Genomic DNA, 17,938 nt, shown 5'->3' with positions numbered 1-17,938 from the left:
CAGAGAGGAAAACTTTGAATGTAATGGAGATGAGGTGTCTGAGGAGTATGTGTGGAGTTACGTGTGTGGGTCGAGTGCAAAATGATGAAGTGTGAAAGGGAACTGGAGTTATGCAGGGGATGGCTTATGAGTTGAGCAGACAGTTTTGCGATGGTTTGGGCATATGAAGAGAATGGGTGATGAGCAATTGGTGAAAATGATAACTGGATCGGATGTCAGAGGTGTAAGGCTGAGAGGAAGACCACGAATAGGATGGATGGACAATGTGATGATAACGTTAGATGCTAGAGAGATGTCTATAGAGCAAGGAAGAGTGTTTGTGCATGATAGGAATGACTGGAGAGAAACTGTGAATGAATATATGGTGACGCGGCCCTGAGGGGATATTCTCCTGCATTAGGTATGATCTGCTGATCAGGTCAGGTTCGGGTAAGGGGATGGGCCCATTTTTATGTGGTAAGTGTAATCTAGCTCTGCTATCAGGCCCTGCTGTGGATGTCGCTGATTGCACCTTGCAGTTGACCCTCATGCGATGTGGTGCGATGAGGATCTGCCCTTTCTTCTGTTGGGACTAAGAAACGAATAAATGAGTGTGTGTGGATGACTAAATTAGGAGGGTGTCGTCCTATTTTGGCTGCCTCCCTATCTTTGGGGGAAGCAGGCTAGGTATATAAATACGTTGTCATTTCCTTACTTCTTATCACTACTTTCCAAGAGCCACCAACTCTTCTTCCCTGTTGTTCCGTTTCAAACACTTCAACCTCGAAGTTTCCATTCTTGCTCATCACACCACCCAGGTACTTAAATGCAATCATATTTTCCATATCCTCAGCATCCAAGATCACTGTGCATTCAGTGATTTCGTATCTCTCAAAGACCACAACTTTAATCATCCCTACAATTAGATTTCGTTGTTTACACACTCTACCAAAATAATTCACGAGGCCTTGCAGTTCCTCATCGTACTAATTTAATAATACAGTATCATCAGCAAACAACAGAACATTAAGTTTTCAGGTGCTTCCCTATCTCATTGAGGCTGTTCCCACATCCACAGTACTACCATGTATCTCCATAATAACTCCATCCATATGCATATATAACAACCATGGAGATATCACACATCCCTGTTTCTGTCCAACAATCAGACAGAGAAATTCACCCAGTTCACCATCCACACTCACACTGCAACCTTAGCAAGTGAGGTCAGTCTGTTCAGACGTCTCTCCTGGCGTTCCTGATTTAGCTAGCTGTACCCACCTGTTGTGAGAATTGTCAGTCAGTTTAGTGACCTGTGATAGTGCTGTGCTAGTGTGTTGTAATGACCTGTGATAGGGCAGTGCCAGTGATCTGTGATAGTATTGTGCTAGTGTGTTGCAGTGACCTGTGATAGTGTTGTGCTACCTTTGTGTGAAATTGTGCGTGATGGCTTCCTCTGCGGAGAGTTGTGTCCTCAATGCAAGTTTTGAGAAGGACTACCTTGAGTTAAAGGAAGAACTTGTAAAACTGAAAAAGGAGGTACAGGTTCTCAGGCAGGAGAAGGCAGAAATGGGGGAATTGTTGGAGGAAATGCTGGGGAAGAGAGAGAGAGAAAAAAAAAAGGCTGAAGGTTGGACACTTGTCTACAAAGGTGGAATAAAGTTCACTCTTAAGAAACAAGTGGAGATAAATATCACAAATGCATTCGATGCATTACATGACCAGTGTGAAGGGAAGGCAAAGAGGGAAATAGGGGAGAAGGAACATAAGAACATAAGAAGAGAGGATAACTGCAGTAGGCCGGTTAGCCCATGCTAGGCAGCTCCTAGAGAAGTAACTGAACTACTAGAATGAGATAAGGATAGCAAAGAAGAAGGACGGTGAGAGAACTTCCTGTACAGATAAGTATACGGAAATCAAGAAAGGTAAGAAACTTTTGCCATTGTTGGAGACTCCCAGGTAAGATATGTAAACAGAACAATGTATACTCCACTCACTAAACATGTGTGTCTTCCTGGGGCCAGGGTGGGTAATGTGATAGAATAAATTTCAAATATCGTGAAGAATAGTGGAGACAAACCCACTGTGTGCCTTAGTGTAGGGGGCAATGATATCAGTAGATATAAGAGTGAGGTATTGTGGCAGCAGAACAAGGTGATGTTGGAGAAGGGTAGAGAGAGACGAGGGACCCCTGTAGTACTCGGTGTTTTGCCTAGGAGGGGGGTTGGGAGGGGGTGGTTGAGCAGGGCGATAGGTTTTAATTGCCGCCTTGAAAGGTATTGCAAAGATAATCCAGTACCTTTCATAGACAGCCGGGACCGCTTTTATGTACGGAGTTCCACGTATAGTTGAGATGGAGTCATCTCAGTAGGCAGGGAGTCACGGTTTTAGGTGGAATGATAGATAGGACGATAGAGTTTTTTTTTTTTCTAGGACAAGAATTAGTTCTACAGGAAGTTGCAACAACTACACTCAAATATCATTGTCATCAGATTTGGATAGATGCATCAAGACCTGCAAAAGTAAGAACAACAGCTTAACCATCAGTGTAGAAACATCCACGCAGGCACCTCAAAATGAGCAGACAATGACAGAGGACAAAACAAGCGATGATAGAGGGATGATAAGTGACAGCATAAAAAAAATTGTTATATTAGTAAAGTAAAGAGTTTCCCAGTTATTAACAAAATTTTAAAAAGTAAGTCCCAAGGTACTACTCGTAATGACCTGAAAGTGTTCTACACAAACAGCAGGAGTTTACAAAATAAAATGGATGAACTGAGGGCTTTAATTTGTACGGAGAAAATAGACATTGCTATTATTACTGAAACTTGGATGAATACAGATACTCGAGAATTTTTAGCAGAATATCAGATAAAGGGATATAATATTTTTGTGCCAAACCATCTGTGAAGAAAGAGGGGAGGGTAGCTATTTATGTAAAGGATTCATTAAACTGTTACAGTAAATCAGACATTAATGTAAATACGGACACCGAAAGTGTCTGGGTTGAAATCAGTAACAACAGGGAGAAATTAGTCTTAGGAGCTATTTACAGATCTCCAAAATTACGTAGAGCAGATAGTAAATACCTTTGGGAGGAAAGTAGGAAAGCGTCACAGTCCATCTTAGTAATAATTGTAGGGAATCTTAATCTGCCAAGGATTGATTGGCGAAATCAGACAGGGGATGCCGAGTCAGAGGAATTTCTAGATATTGTACAGGATAATTTCCTTTATCAGTATATTAGGGAGCCCACCATAGGTAATAATATACTAGATTGGTTTTAGCTAATAAAGAAAATGTCATTAGTGACATAGAGGTTGGTGGACGACTTGGTAAGAGCGATCATGAAGAAATTAAATTCAAATTTATTTGGGATATCTGTTCCACTGAAAATCCCACCACCATTCCTTATTATCGTCTAGGAGGTTTTGATGGATTAAGGGCTTATTTTAGAACTGTATTCCATAGGGATACTAGCTACTTTAGGGAGTGCCAGGTCAGTGGGGAACACCAGGTCATAGGTGAGGGGCAGGAAATGGGTGAGAATGTCTGCCAGGTCTCTGGGGAAGGTCAGGTCATAGATGGGAGTGTAGTTCACGTGACAGGGATTAACTCAGATCCAGTACCAAGCAGCCGTTCGGCCAGTGAGAAATGTAACGAGTTAGTAAATATAATACACGGAGGCTAAGATAGATATATCCCTTCAAAACCGTTTAGAACGAAAACTCAGAAGCAAGATGGTTAAACAACAGATTAAAATCTCCCATAGGCCTAAGGAAAGGAATATATAGAAAAATAAAAAGTGGAGAGGAACGCTTAAGTAACCAGTACACGATTTCGAATAGAGAAGTAAAGAGGGAGATACGGAAAGCAAAGGGAATTTATGAAACTGAGGTTCCTTGTGAATCGAAAGAAAACCCTAAGGGTTTTTATCAAATGTTCCGTACGAAAAATAAAGATCGGACAGAATCAGGTAACATTACAAGTGAAGATAATGAAATGTGCTCTATCCTAAATAATTATTTCATATCAATATTTACAAAGGAAAATCTAGACATGGTCCCTCAAGCAGCAAATATTTACGATGATAATACGGAAAATATTATTAGTAAAATAACCATTAGTAAGGAGGACGTACTGAAAGAAATTGTTAAAGCCTCAAAAATCGCCAGGTCCTGACGAAATATATGCAAAAAGTTTAAAAGAAACCAAAGAAGAATTATGTCAGCCGCTCTTAATTAGGGTTTACAGTTGACATATTTGAAATAGTTCCTCCTCCCACTGATCTATTTCTAATACAGATGTCCCCTACATTAAACCCCATTCCTCAACTGACAGTCACCAGCTGATGAGTGCAAGTGTGCAATATAGAAAGGTATTGGGCACTTACAGTCGATGGTGATCTGTTGGGCGAGGTACTTCACTTTTGTACAAATTATGTAAATAGATTATACCATATTGTTCAAGTTGTGCCAATTAAGGGCCAAAAGTTGACGTATATGGAAATGTTCCTGACTCGTCTGGTTCCCTTTCATATATTGATGTCCCCTGTATTAGGTTGTGCCTCGACTGACAGTCACCAGGTGATGAGTGCAGATATGAAATGTAGTAAGGAATAACATATCTGCAGTCGATGGTGTTCTGTTAATCGAGGTATTTTTACCATTCGTGTAGGCCTAGCTATTTGTCTCTGTAGGATTTAGTATAGGTTAGCGATTTGTCTGTTAGGTGATTAGTTTTATGGTTTTTAGATTGGGTTTTTCTTTATAAGGTGTAAAAAATATAAAACCAAGAAGAATTTTAAAAAATAAGAATAAAAAAAAAATTATATTAAAATGATTATATATATATATATATATATATATATATATATATATATATATATGTGCATGAAAGTGTGTCTGCATATATACATGGAAGTGTGTGTGTGTGTACGGATATATATATATATATATATATATATATATATATATATATATATATATATATATATATATATATATATATATATATATATATATATATATATATACGGCCTTAACCCGTCCCGTCCCGAAGACATGAATTCACGTCCTCACATGATGTGCACTCATATCCCGGAGATGTAAATTAACGCGGCAACATTGCAAGGTCCCTAATTTGCACAATATTCAATTTTCGCGAGTGATTTTTAGCACATATACACGGGACACCTTCCTCTGCAAGATGCCAGGCAGGGACAATGCCTTACCCAGCATGACCTCCTCCCCCCCCCTGCATGACCTTTTCTCAGCAATTCACCTATCAGTGACCTGGCCAGTAAAGCCATGTCATGCCACGGTACGAAATTCAGAGCCAGAGTGATTCCCCAATCGATGACAATGTGGAGGACAAACATTAGAGGAAGAAACAGCCAGAAATGATGATCAGGTAATGTGGCAAAAAAAGGTCAGGAATGGTGATGAGTTAGTGAGTGAAACAATGCTTATAATGCCTATATTACCATTTGAAAAACAATATACTCTCGTACTACATATAAATTCGTACCAAATAAATAAATAAATACCGTTTATGAGTGGTGTAGAATAGTTATCCTCCCATAGAACTCGTTTTCTTTGCAGCCAGCCTGATAGAAAACCCTGTAAGGTAAGGAGGTACTCCTACCTGGATCGAGTATTTTAAACCTCAGGTGGGCGATTTTTCTATGAATTTTCGATGTTTATCACCAAAAGCGGATGTTTGAGCCAAAAAAAAAAAAGGTCCAAAAATGTCGGGATTGGGGCGTACCACTGCCCAGAAAACGTTGGGATGGGGCGGGTTAATGACCAGGGGCCTTTGCCCCAATGGTCGATAGGCAAGAAAAAAAATATCGCCTACTTGACCAGTCTCCCTCAATCCTGTTACTGTGGGGTGTTCCACACTCTCCTGGCTCGTGAGGGGAAACCAAACTACATGCCTCCAAAGACACCAGCTGCCCTGTCCTATACTGCGACTGTGGGATATTACATAAGCTCCATGCTTGAGAAAAGTCGGCGGCTATCCTGTCCACAACAAAAATAATTTCTCTACCACGAGTAAATTTTCTCATACTGCTCACGATATGCAACTGAAGAGGTATGTCAGTCACCAGCTATATTACTCACAAGAAAAATGTCCTGCTACAAGAAGAAACTTTGTGTTTCGCTAAGAGTAACACGAGCCATTCCACTGCGTTCTGTCCAGAGAGACCGAGCGAAACCTACCTATCTCTTCTAACATGCGAGAGCCCCATAGTTCAAGTTCTCCAAGCCCTATAGAGAAACTGGAAACTTCCCCTCTTTCTCTGTGCAATCCTATACTGCAGTTTGGGTATTACATACACACGGTGCTCGAGGTTCTCAAAGCGAGTAGGAAACCTCCAGGTGGAGACCTTCAGGTAGAACTGCCCCTCACATGTACAATTCCCTAACTCTAGAGAAAAAAATGAAAGTCCTAACTGTGAGAGCTCATTTTCCCTAACTAAGCCTAACAATCTAACCTAAAGAAAAAAAGAAAAAAGACTTGAGGTAAGGCACCGTCGTGTACTCGATTTGACAACTCGATTTGACAACACGCACCTTCCACGCCTCACCTTTCCAAAAGCTGGACATACCCTAACCAACAACTCAATATATTAATCAACCCAAAATTACAACTCATAGGTACTGGTAAAAAAATAAATAAATGCACAGGTACAGTCTGGAGAGACCTGAAAAGGCATACCTGACTCCATGTTCCCAGCCAGTTAAGGCAAGGAGAAGAGGTCTTCAGAGAGGAAAAAAAAATTGAGTATATACAATATATACACCATACACCCATCATCTTCGAGTACTGCAACCTCTCAGGCGGTCTCTGGAATTCACACTAGGCAGTATCTCCTCCTCATCCTCAATGGTCAAAAACTTGTGATCCACCGTAGTCAGTAAGGACTCTCTTTCAACATATCTTTTGACCTTTTCAGCTACCCTACTCCAGGTGGTGCCATCAAATACATTTTCTAACTCACAGGCTCTACCCTGATCGATAACTTTGTCAATCTTGTAAGGATCCTACCATTTTCTGTTTAGCTTTGATGTCGTATCAGGCAAGCACTCTTCGACACAGATCCCAACTAATTCATCTGTTTCTAGAGAATCATTCCTACGTGCCTCATTTGCCCTGTTAAGGTATCCTGCAGTCATCCGACGTTGTCCCCTTGAGCATCTGTTTGACATCTATTTTCTCTATACAGTCTTCATCAGTAGGCAATTGCAAATCTCCTACCTCGTGATTTGGATGACGTCCATAAAAAGCAGAGAATGGGGATGTACCTAGGGATGTATGCACTGCTTTGTTCAATGCTTTCTCAGTGTCACACAGGTGCATGGGCCATGTATTCAGGTGTTCTTGGCTCAAGATCACCAGTACTGCTTTAAGGTCCTATGTGCTCTCTTAATAATTGAATTTCCCCGGGGATGGTAGGGTAGGCAGAATCCTTGCTTAATCCCAGCTCTCCTACAAAAATCTCTAAACTCTGCACTGGTAAATTCTCCTCCGTTGCCCATGATAACTACCTGTGGCTTGCCATACCTACAGATATCCTTCTTAAATTCTTCATCTACGGCTTTGGTGGATTTTGTACAAAGGGGATAGATATGTAGATACCTAGAAAACTGGTCTATCACCGTGAGACAATACCTGTGACCACTCCTACTATTATACAAATCTGTGAGCTCTATTGCAACTCTCTGACCATTATCATCTACTTGTGGCAACTCCTTAAAATGGTGCTCACACTTACCGTGACCCTTGATCTGCTGACATGACTTGCATGATTTAACAAAATGTTGCACATCAGTCAAAAGAGACGGCCAATAGAAAAACTGCCTTGCCTTGACTACCGTTTTGCGTTCCCCTAGGTGCGATGAGTTATGAACAATTGAACAGGAAATAGCAACCAAAGACTTGGGTACTACCAGACACAGTCTAGACTTTCCCATTTCTTCTCTTCGCACATACAGAATCTCCTCGTTCATTTCGAAAGCGTAAATGGGACGATTACTGGACAACTTCCTGGGTAACTGACCTCCTTCTAAATACTGAATTACCTGCCTCCACTTCGGGTCTGTTCTCTGGGCTTCCCGGACTTTGTCCACCGTACTGCCCAGCCACCAAAATTCTGCATTAGATTGGGTGATATCTGAGGCCTTCTCGCTTGCTCCTACTGGTCTACTCAAAGAATCTGGGACATAATGATTCACATCCTTCTTATACATTATCACAAAGTCGTAGTCACTCATCTCCAACAAATAATGTGACAAACGTGGGCATTTAGTCTTTTTCTTAAAGATGGTGGTTAATGGTCAATGGTCAGTAATGATGGAAAGGGGTTTGCACCATAAATAGTGGCCGAAAAATCTACATGCACCCACTACTGCCGTAGCTTCCTTATCTGTTACTGAGTATCTTTTCTCTGTTGGGGTAAGCTTCTTTGAAAAGTATCCAATAGGTCTCAGATCTTTCTCTCCCTCCAGCTGCATAAGAGCTGCGCCAATGTGCGAATCACTAGCATATATATGTAACTCGAATGGTTTAGTTAGATCTGCCTTTACTACTACTGGAGCTGACACTAACTTTTGTTTCAGAACTAATAATGCATTCTCATACTCCTCTGACCATTCAAATTTTGCATCCTTCCTAAGCAAATTAGTGAGAGGACTGGCAATGGCAGCAAAGTCAGGAATGTGTTTGCGATAGAAGTTACACATGTTCACAAAGTGTCTCACTTCCTTGGCCTTCGTTGGTCATGACATCTGTTCAATAGCTTCAAGATTCTTTCTGTCAGAGTGTACTTCTTTCTCTGACACTACATGTCCCAAGAACTTAATTTCTTGCTTTATGAAAGAGCATTTACTAACATTCAGCTTCAATCCAAGTTCGGTTTATCTTCCAAAGGTAATCTTCAGTCGGTCTAGCATCTGATCGAAAGAGTCTGCCCAAATCACAACATCGTCTAGGTAGTTACGGCACCAACCTTCTCTAACGAAAGGGGATAACACTTGCTGCATTTTCCTCATGAATATAGCTGGACAGTAGGATATTTTTTGCCTCAGACTTGATGACCTTGACCTTTGACATTTAGGGTACATTGGGTACACAGGTTCCCAGATCTGATGACCTTGACCTTTGACCTTTCGGGTACATTGGGTACACAGGTGCATGGCAGGTGTTGTGTCAGCAGGTGTTAGGGACCATAGAGGTCATTGACCTTTTTGTACCCAATGACCTTGGCATGACCTTGAACCCACATTCGGAACGTATCCCCCCTCCCCCTCTTCCCCAGTAATTGCATCATGTTTGGTAATCCAGGTTGAAAGATCATGTTACTTCGTGTTCGTACACGTAGCTCCCCCCTCCCCCTCCTCCCCTCCCACCAAGAACATATTATATCCTGTTTGTACACGTGACCCCCCAACCCACCAAGAACATGTTATATCGTGTTTGTACACGTGACCCCCCCCAACCCACCAAGAACATGTTATATCCTGTTTGTACACTTGACCTCCCCAGGTATTGTTGCATAACCCCCTCCCCCCACAAAAAATATTTTATATCGTGTTTGTACACGTGACCCCCAACCCACCAAGAACACTTTATATCGTGTTTGTACACGTGCCTCCCCTCCTTCTCTCCTCAAGGTATTGTTGCATCACCCCGTCCTCCCCCTTCCCCAGTTATTGCATCATGTTTGGTAAATATAGCTTGAAATATGTTATTTCATTCCCTACTTGGTAAAACAGAGATTCGATTTGTAGAGAGAGAGAGAAAGAGAGATGGTGTTAACCCCCCCTCTCCCGGGTGTTTGACCTCATAGCGTGTTTATCCCTCCTGGTAAAAAAAATCAGGTGTGGTCCTCGTAACATATTTGTTCCATTTCATAATGTCATGTATGGTTTTATTTAACGGGTTATGTGTGGAGTTTTGTAGACACTCCAACCAACCAGCCAGCCTGTCACCTTATTGTGCAGAGAGAGAGAGAGAGACCCCACTCCCCTCCTTGTAACGGTTTCCTTACTTTGGCTGCCCCGCACCGGCCGAATGTTTTACCCGACCAGCCCCATCCACCCCGCGCCACCCAACCTACGTCAGTCGTGGGTGACAGACACCTTAATTGTGGAGAGAGAGAGAGAGAGCACACAGAAGGGTTATGAAACATTAATCCCGCCACACACACACACACACACACACACACACACACACACACACACACAAAGAGCAGGTTATATAACCTTCGATGCAGGAAAGATCCTGCTACCCTTCACACACACACACACACACACACACACACACACACACACAAAGCAGGAGGGGCATATTCCCTCCTTCAGTTGGCTTTGTTGTAAGTGAAGTGGGTTGAGGGCAGGAGGGAGAGCATGTGCAAAATATGCGAGGAGCCGAGGTCTGCCCAGATTGCCGGAGACGAAGGTACAAGCCTTATGTCAAACACAAGTGTCGTGGTAAGTCAGTTAGTTAACACCATTTTAATCCCCAAATCACCCCCCCCCCCAGAAACGAAGATAGTAATATATTAAACTAATTACCCATTCCTAACCCAAAGCTTATTTTGTATCACCTACGTAAAACTAACACCCCATAGAAATAAATACAGTGAAAAAGAAACTAACTCATTCCTATCCACAATATTGAAAATTTTTTTCATCTTTTACGGGGCACCAACCCACCCACTCACAGAACACACAAACACTATCTCCCATACATCAAACGAATCCCCGTGATGGTGACATTAACCCCTCACTCGAATCTAACAGACCGACTTCTCCACATCCCAGTGCAAGCGGGTATGGGGGAAATGAATGTGCACGTGCAGCAGGGAAATCAGACACGCCAGGTAATTATGTAACCCATCCCTCTTCACCTCCAGCCATACCACCACCCATACAACCCCCCCCCCACCACCTGCGATCAGAAAGTTCTGTTTGAAAAGGGGTAGGGTTTAAATATCAATGATGATGATGATGAGGATGATGAGGATGAAACTCCGCACATTCTAGAAATAGAAGAGGTGTTTAGTGGGTGTCATATTTCCATTATCTTTTCCATTCCAAAACATGAAAACCCTGACCTAATTCTGTACATTCGCCAGCATTTTCAGTATTTCAATGACATGCTAAGTTTAGTTTATCGGAGTCTTATACCTGAGAGGAGATCATTAAGAATTTGGGGGATGATGCCATGATGCCACTGATTCTCGTCAAACAGACTGACGACCAACATTGTCAGCAAGCTATATTTTATTTAATAATACGAAGCATCAATGCATTGGTAGATGAGCCAGAGGTTGTTGAACAGTACTTCCATGATTATCTCCATGAAAGACTTGAAACCAATTTGCAGTATCTGCAGTGCAGTGGGTGGGTTTTAGATGGCATTCATTACTTCAAAGTAACGATTTGTATTCTAGAAATGGAGAACAGTGTTGGTACCTTTATACCTTACCCGAAGGAAGTACGTGGGAAAGAGTGGGTATTCAACGCTCCTGGCGATGACAATTGTTGCATGGTTCGATTTCTCACAGCATACCAATATCACTTAACCAACCCCCGGGAAGAATGGTCCCACACGACGAGAATGGTAGCCGAGTTGTGGCGTTGCAGAATGATAGTGTCGCTCGGTGATTTCAGCTTTCCAGTAGCATTTGAAAAAATCCACATTTTAGAGAGAATAAACAATTTCTCCATATACATGTACGGGTTGGAGCCCAGCGACATGCGACACACAGCTTTCCTGGCGGGAAAAGAGAGCAAGAAGTATGAGAATGTAATATATGTGCTTTTGGTTGGCGGACAGCATGTCATGCTCATAAAAGATTTCCACCAGTGAGTCAGGTGCTACACACGCCAAAAATTCCCCTTCTACTGTCGCACTTGCATGTACGGATGTAACAGTCAGGAAGATCTTAATCCCCACGAGCAGGGGTGCATGGCTGAACAAATGCTGATGTTCCCAAAACAAGTAAAAAAAAAATAAAAGGTTCAAGAACTATGCTTACAGCTACCCCCCATCTCACCTGGCATTCTTTGATTTCGAGTCGAGAATGCACGAGCATACTGACTCTGAGTATGAAACATTAGGTCTTTCTCCCATGGTAAAGTCTCTTCACAAACCAGTTGGGTATGCCTATCTGATTATTGATGACGGGGGGGAGTGGTAAACTCACACGCATATGCTGGGGAGGACGCCGCCACCCATTTCATCAACTCCATATCAGATTCCTGGGATCGTATTCGTGCGAGTATCCCCCAGTATAAAATCCACTGGGGCGAGGAAGCCAAAGCTAAAATTGCGAGACAGGACAGGTGTAAATTGTGTAACAACGAGTTTACTGGGTGTTCTGATAAACACGCCCATCACAACCACCGACTGCCGTCTAATAATTGCATCGGGGCATACTGCCGTTGGTGTAATCTGGCCTGTCACAACTCGAGCAAACGACTGATAACTTATGCTCACAACATGACGTATGATTGCTCCCTGCTCCTTAAGGAAATGAAGCGTGAAGCAGGCGACATCAGTGTATGGTGTAAAGGAGAGATGACATTGTTAAGCATTATTCACATGATGGATTCCCTGGCATTTTTACAAGCTGGTTTGGGTAAACTAGCTGAGTCGCACGTGGCCGAGGGACTCCCTCTCACATACACCCGTCACATGATAGAGCACCTACCCCTCGAGGGTCAGGAGTTCTTAATGGCAGGCAAGGGAATATTCCTTTATGAAGCAGTGACATCGTATGAAAGTTTGAGAGAGACAGAGCTCCACGTGAAAGAGAGATTCTACAGTCATCTAAGACAGGAAGGCGTTTCAGATGAGGATTATGCCTTAGCCCAACATGTCTGGGATAAGTTCAAGTGCAGAGATCTCCGGGTTTTCATGCTAAATTACGTCAGGTGCGATGCTGGATTCCTGGCGGATATTTTCATGCACTGGCGGGGCATTTTAAAGGGTATGTATACCCAAGACACGTTCTAATATGTCTTCCTGCCAGCCTATGCTTTTGATGCCTTCCTCATGTCCTCAGGAGCTGAACTACTGTAGATCTACCCTACGACCCAGAATTGTACTGATTGATGCAAAACAACATTTTCGGGGGACTGAACAATTGTCAGACAGAAAATCACAGCCAGGAATAAGTTTTCTGATCCTGTGGGGTTTAACCCCCTGGTTGAGAAAGGGTCCTGGATTCTCTACCTGGACCATAATGCCCTCTACCCAGATGTCATGCTACAACCACTGCCAGTGGGAGATGTTCGCAAACTAACACCCAAGGAAATGAAAGATTTCCTCGATATTGGGCTTTCGAATCACGACACCAACGGAGAAAGAGGTTACTGGATCAGGCTCACCACGAAACCCGTTCGTCCGGAAGTAGCAAGAGAAACCGATGAACTGCCCCTGGTACTATCACACAAAGACATAGGGCCCTCTCTCTTGTCCGACTACAACACCGGTATTCTGCAAAGAGAGGGTCGAAAGCTCCCCTGCCACATTCATAAACTCGTGGCTTGTCACGAAGGAAAGTGCAATGCGTTGTACCCCCTCCCAACGTTACAAACACAGTTGCAAATGGGGTTGGAAATTGAGAGTGTTCAAGATATTAACACCTTCAAGCAACAGCCGTTCCTAAGGGATTTCATTTGCAGGAATGTTTGCGCCAGACACCAAGCCACCAGCAAAATCAGGCAAAAGGCACTGAAGACAGCATCAAATGCCATATTTGGGAAAACATTGGAGAATCCAGAGAAATACTCTGAAAGAACCGAGGTCATGACAAAAGAGGCGAGCTTCAGGAAACTGATTCGGGACCCCCTTTTAAAGAGGATCGTCTGTTTGAGAGACAAGAGGGTGATATGCACTCGCAAAGACAGGAGTGTCAAAATATCCCATCCCACGGCTGTAGGGTTCCAAATCCTCCATCTAGCCAAGCAGAAGGTTTACGAGTTCTACTACAATGTATTGAAGAAAAATTACAGTGATAGGATAGAACATGCCTACCACAACACAGACAGCTACATCTTTCTGCTGAAGGAGGTAGATGACATTTTCAAAGAAATGATAAAAAGAACGCCGCTATGTGACTGGATGGATTTTTTCAAACTTCGACCCGACTCACCCTCTTTTTGATCCATCGCAGAAGGGACACTTGGGGTACCTCAAGAGCGAGGTAGGGAACAGTATCATAAAGGAGGGGATTTTTCTCAAACCCAAGAGTTACAGCCTGCTGTTGTGCAATGAGTCTTCCTTTAAACGCAGCAAAGGCCTCCCTCAACATCACATCAGAAGACTGACGCACAAGAAATATCGGGAATCCCTGCAAGAAGGTGCAGATACAGAGTACTGTATTGTTTACAGCATCTGAAACATTAACGGGCAGGTTTGCACAATGGCCATACGAAAGCGGAGCCTATCTTCGCTTGATGACAAGCGGTATTATGTTAAACCTTTGCACTCACCGGCGTATATTCACTCCGATATACCCCCCAGTACCCCCAGCCCACCACCACCAGCACCAGCACCACCAGCACCACAGATCTCAGCACTTCCCCCCACAGGGGAAACCCTGTGGAATGATAGAGTGCAATGATACAGATGGTTACCACTACCATCACCACAGTCGGGAGGGGGGAGGAGGTAGTATATAATAATCTTCCCCCCCTCCAAATCGAGGCAGTCGGTTGATCAAAGTTAAGGCAGGTGGGTAGGCAGGTGGATGATAAGTATGGAGCACACGCGTTGTGTATCCGCGGAGCATCTCGATGTTTTCAGAACACCTGCGAGGTTACTCATGGCAGGGTACAGCAACAGTGGTAAATCTGAATTCATCTCAAAACTGATTACCAAATACCAGAGTAAAATTTATAAAATCATTATATCAGGAGCTGATAACCTCCCTTTGCAGTCTAATCCCGAAATATCCCCTAAACTCGAACTGCACGAAGGTATAATTAATAGTTTTGAGGAGTTCGATGGATCGGAAGATGAAAGGGGGATTCTATAAGTCCTCGATGATTTATTCTTTGATGCTTTGGAAGATAAGACTGTCATGAAATCTTACACCAGGGGAAGACACGACAACATCAGTTTTATCCTCATAACCCAGAAGCTTTTTGCGCACGGGAAGTACTCCAGGGATATAAGTCTAAATGCTAGTCACTTTGTTCTTCCCAAGATGCGTGATTTGAACCAGATTGAAACTTTAGGGAGACAGTTGTTTGGAAAGGCGGGCTCCAGACAGATGGTGGGCATTTATAAGAAAGCAACTAAGGTGAGCTACGGGTATTTGCTCATAGACGTTGCCCCCGGCACACCCGATTATTTAACCTTCAGATGCCAAGTTGTTGGATTGCATCCTGAAATTGTTTACCAATGGAAACTATAAATGCGATGCTGAAAAGACTGTACGAAGACACTGATGAACCTCCAGCGTATGGGGGGGTGCAGAAATTATACTGAGCCGCTAAACGTTTGAACCCGAGCATCACAATGAAAATGGTAAAATATTTCTTTGAGGGAAATAAAGCCTATACCCTCCATTTCCTAACCAAGAAAAAGTTTCATTTTGTCGGAGTACTGGCTCCTAAACCTAAAGTTATCCTAGCATGCGATTTGTGTGACATGAGTTGGTTAGCAAAGTTTAATAAAGGTACTTGTTACCTGTTAGTCTGCATCAACGTATTTAGCCAGTTTGCTAAAGTTGTGACCTTAACCCCTATCTGCCGGCTGACGTGTATGCAAGATAGGATTCTGGGTGTGGAGGGCCACTGGTTGACTTGATATAACGCACTCACCTTCCCACTACTGTTTAAGCGCGGGCCCATTTTCTGTGATACCTATGGGGTAGGTAGGACCCCCAGGTACCCTGCAGTTGTGCTGTTCAGTGATAGCGAGAGGTGCCATGTCATCTTCCTTGACATCATCCGATTCTGTCCCACCGCATGAAGGGCTGATTGCCTCATCAATCCCCGCGAAAGTTCATCCCTTATTGCCAGGTAAAGGGCTTAGTGATAGTGCCATAGGACGTTCCCTTGACGATACTGTCCCCTCTCGTATATTCAGCACGAGTACGTCCTCTGAGGAGAAAAGAAAGCTACCACGTGGAGAGTCAGCTCTCTCGCTCTCCAACCCCTACTCGCTCTCCGACGCCAGAGAGGGCTCTCCAACTTCTCCAGGAGGAAGGGACAGTCTACGAGAGTGATGATTTCGGCGATGAGGAGGTGCAGGATGACGAAGGACATCGGGAAAGTGACCGCGGACCTGGCAGTCATCTGCGGAAAAAAACGCTGCAGAGCCGTTTCCACCACACTCTCACCGCCTGCTTGTGCTCCCCCACACCTCAGCCTACCACTTCAAGGGCAGAATTTCCACAACCAGTCCCTTCGGGAGTGGTATGAGTACTGAGCAGGTGTGTGGGGAAGTGTAAATAGTGTGCAGCAGTGCAGAAGTTTGTGTATTTTCATGAGTGAAATGTGTGATATTGTAAGTGAATTATAGAAAGTGCTAAGATATAAGTCTTTTATAAGTTCTACAAGTGCATATAAGTGATATATAGTAAGTGCAATACAGGAGTTGATACTGTTTATTGGATATTGGTTAGAAAATTATTGGATAAACCTTGAGTTTGCCTACCTGTAACCTGAAAGAAAACCACTCGTGAGCGGGCCACAATGAACAATACCTGCTTCGGTATACCTAAATTATTTCACTCAGTACTCAGGGGGATTGTGCCAAATATGAGCATCAGTGTATCTGTGATGTGAAGGACAAATAATGTTAGTTGTGTAAAACATTTATAGAATTTTCACTATAACCCTGATTAGTACAAAGCAGTCTGATTTACAGTACAAATAATTACCTCATACTCTACGATAATGTGTGAAAGAGCAACAGCACTTGTCAAAGTGCAATTACCCGTAATCGTGATGTAAAGTGTAGTTCTAAGTGTCTTAGTAAAGGAGAAATATGATTATTTGCGGAAGAAGTGAGTACAGAAAAAAGATGAGATATTTCTTTTCCCACACACCTACGGGGCTTAGTAGCATGGTGGTGTGGGCGGTAAATCCTTGGGTGAGCCATATGAACTGGGTGATGCCTCATTTTCACGGTGGTGAGTAAGGAGGAGTAGAAAAAACGAGTGGAATATTCTGCATTCCAAGGACGCTCAGGCAGTGTTACAATCACCACTACAATCAGTGCTGCCAGCGTTAGCCGGCTGGGCCAATGCCATGGCCAGTGGCCCGTGCTAGGAACCGCGCGCCAAAACGTGAAAAACCACTCGTCTTCAACTCATCCTTATTCATCGACGGGACCATCTAGAGATCTCGGGATACCTTCATTGAAAAGAGGAAGAGTTGGTGAGTCTTATGAACTTTCATTGAATTCTCTAGCTATTATAGTTTGGCAGATATAAGGGTTTGAAGTAAGGGTACTTTTTCCAAAATCTCGGAAATCGCCCGTGGGGAGGAGTGTGTTGCGGCCGGGAACCCCCCCGGCGGCTAAGGGTTAAAGAATAAATCTAGTCATTCGGTCACCAGAGCTTTTAAACAGGTTCTGCAGAACAAGGATTTTAAAGGAGTAAGCCGCCTTTTCTGCAACAGAGGCACTGAATTCACCAATGCGCACCTGCAGAAGTACCTAGCACATCGGGGCATTCGGGTCTATAGCACATCATCCCAAGAGATAAAGAGCTAACCAGCCGAGCACTTCATATGAACTCCGAAAGACAAAATATATCGATATTTAACGGGGAATAACACGCGAACGTATATCACCACCCTACATGAGTTGGTGGAAGGCTATAATAATACCCCCCATAAAGGACTAACATCCGGTCAGACACCTAAGCAAGTGCATTCGATGAAAGGAGCTCGTTCATTCAGGCATCAGTTCAGGAAAATGTTTA

The 17,938-nt window shown here is 43.3% G+C and overlaps 1 protein-coding gene across 1 annotated transcript; it reads left to right on the top strand.

The window, feature by feature from the left end:
* The first annotated feature begins 1,425 nt into the window (after positions 1-1,425).
* On the top strand, positions 1,426-15,418 carry LOC145397976 (uncharacterized). Its single transcript, XM_080270950.1, has 4 exons — positions 1,426-1,518; positions 12,286-12,985; positions 13,256-14,070; positions 15,209-15,418. Exons 1-4 carry the CDS (start codon positions 1,426-1,428, stop codon positions 15,416-15,418), a joined length of 1,818 nt encoding a protein of 605 aa, XP_080127076.1.
* Positions 15,419-17,938: the final 2,520 nt, after the last annotated feature.

This window comes from Coenobita brevimanus, chromosome 44 (genome assembly GCF_032717465.1).
Source record: "Coenobita brevimanus isolate Jiangsu-jjx chromosome 44, ASM3271746v2, whole genome shotgun sequence".
Classification (NCBI taxonomy): Eukaryota; Metazoa; Arthropoda; class Malacostraca; order Decapoda; family Coenobitidae; genus Coenobita; species Coenobita brevimanus.
The sequence above is the reverse complement of the archived record's forward strand: the minus strand, read 5'-3'. Positions and strand labels throughout refer to the sequence as shown.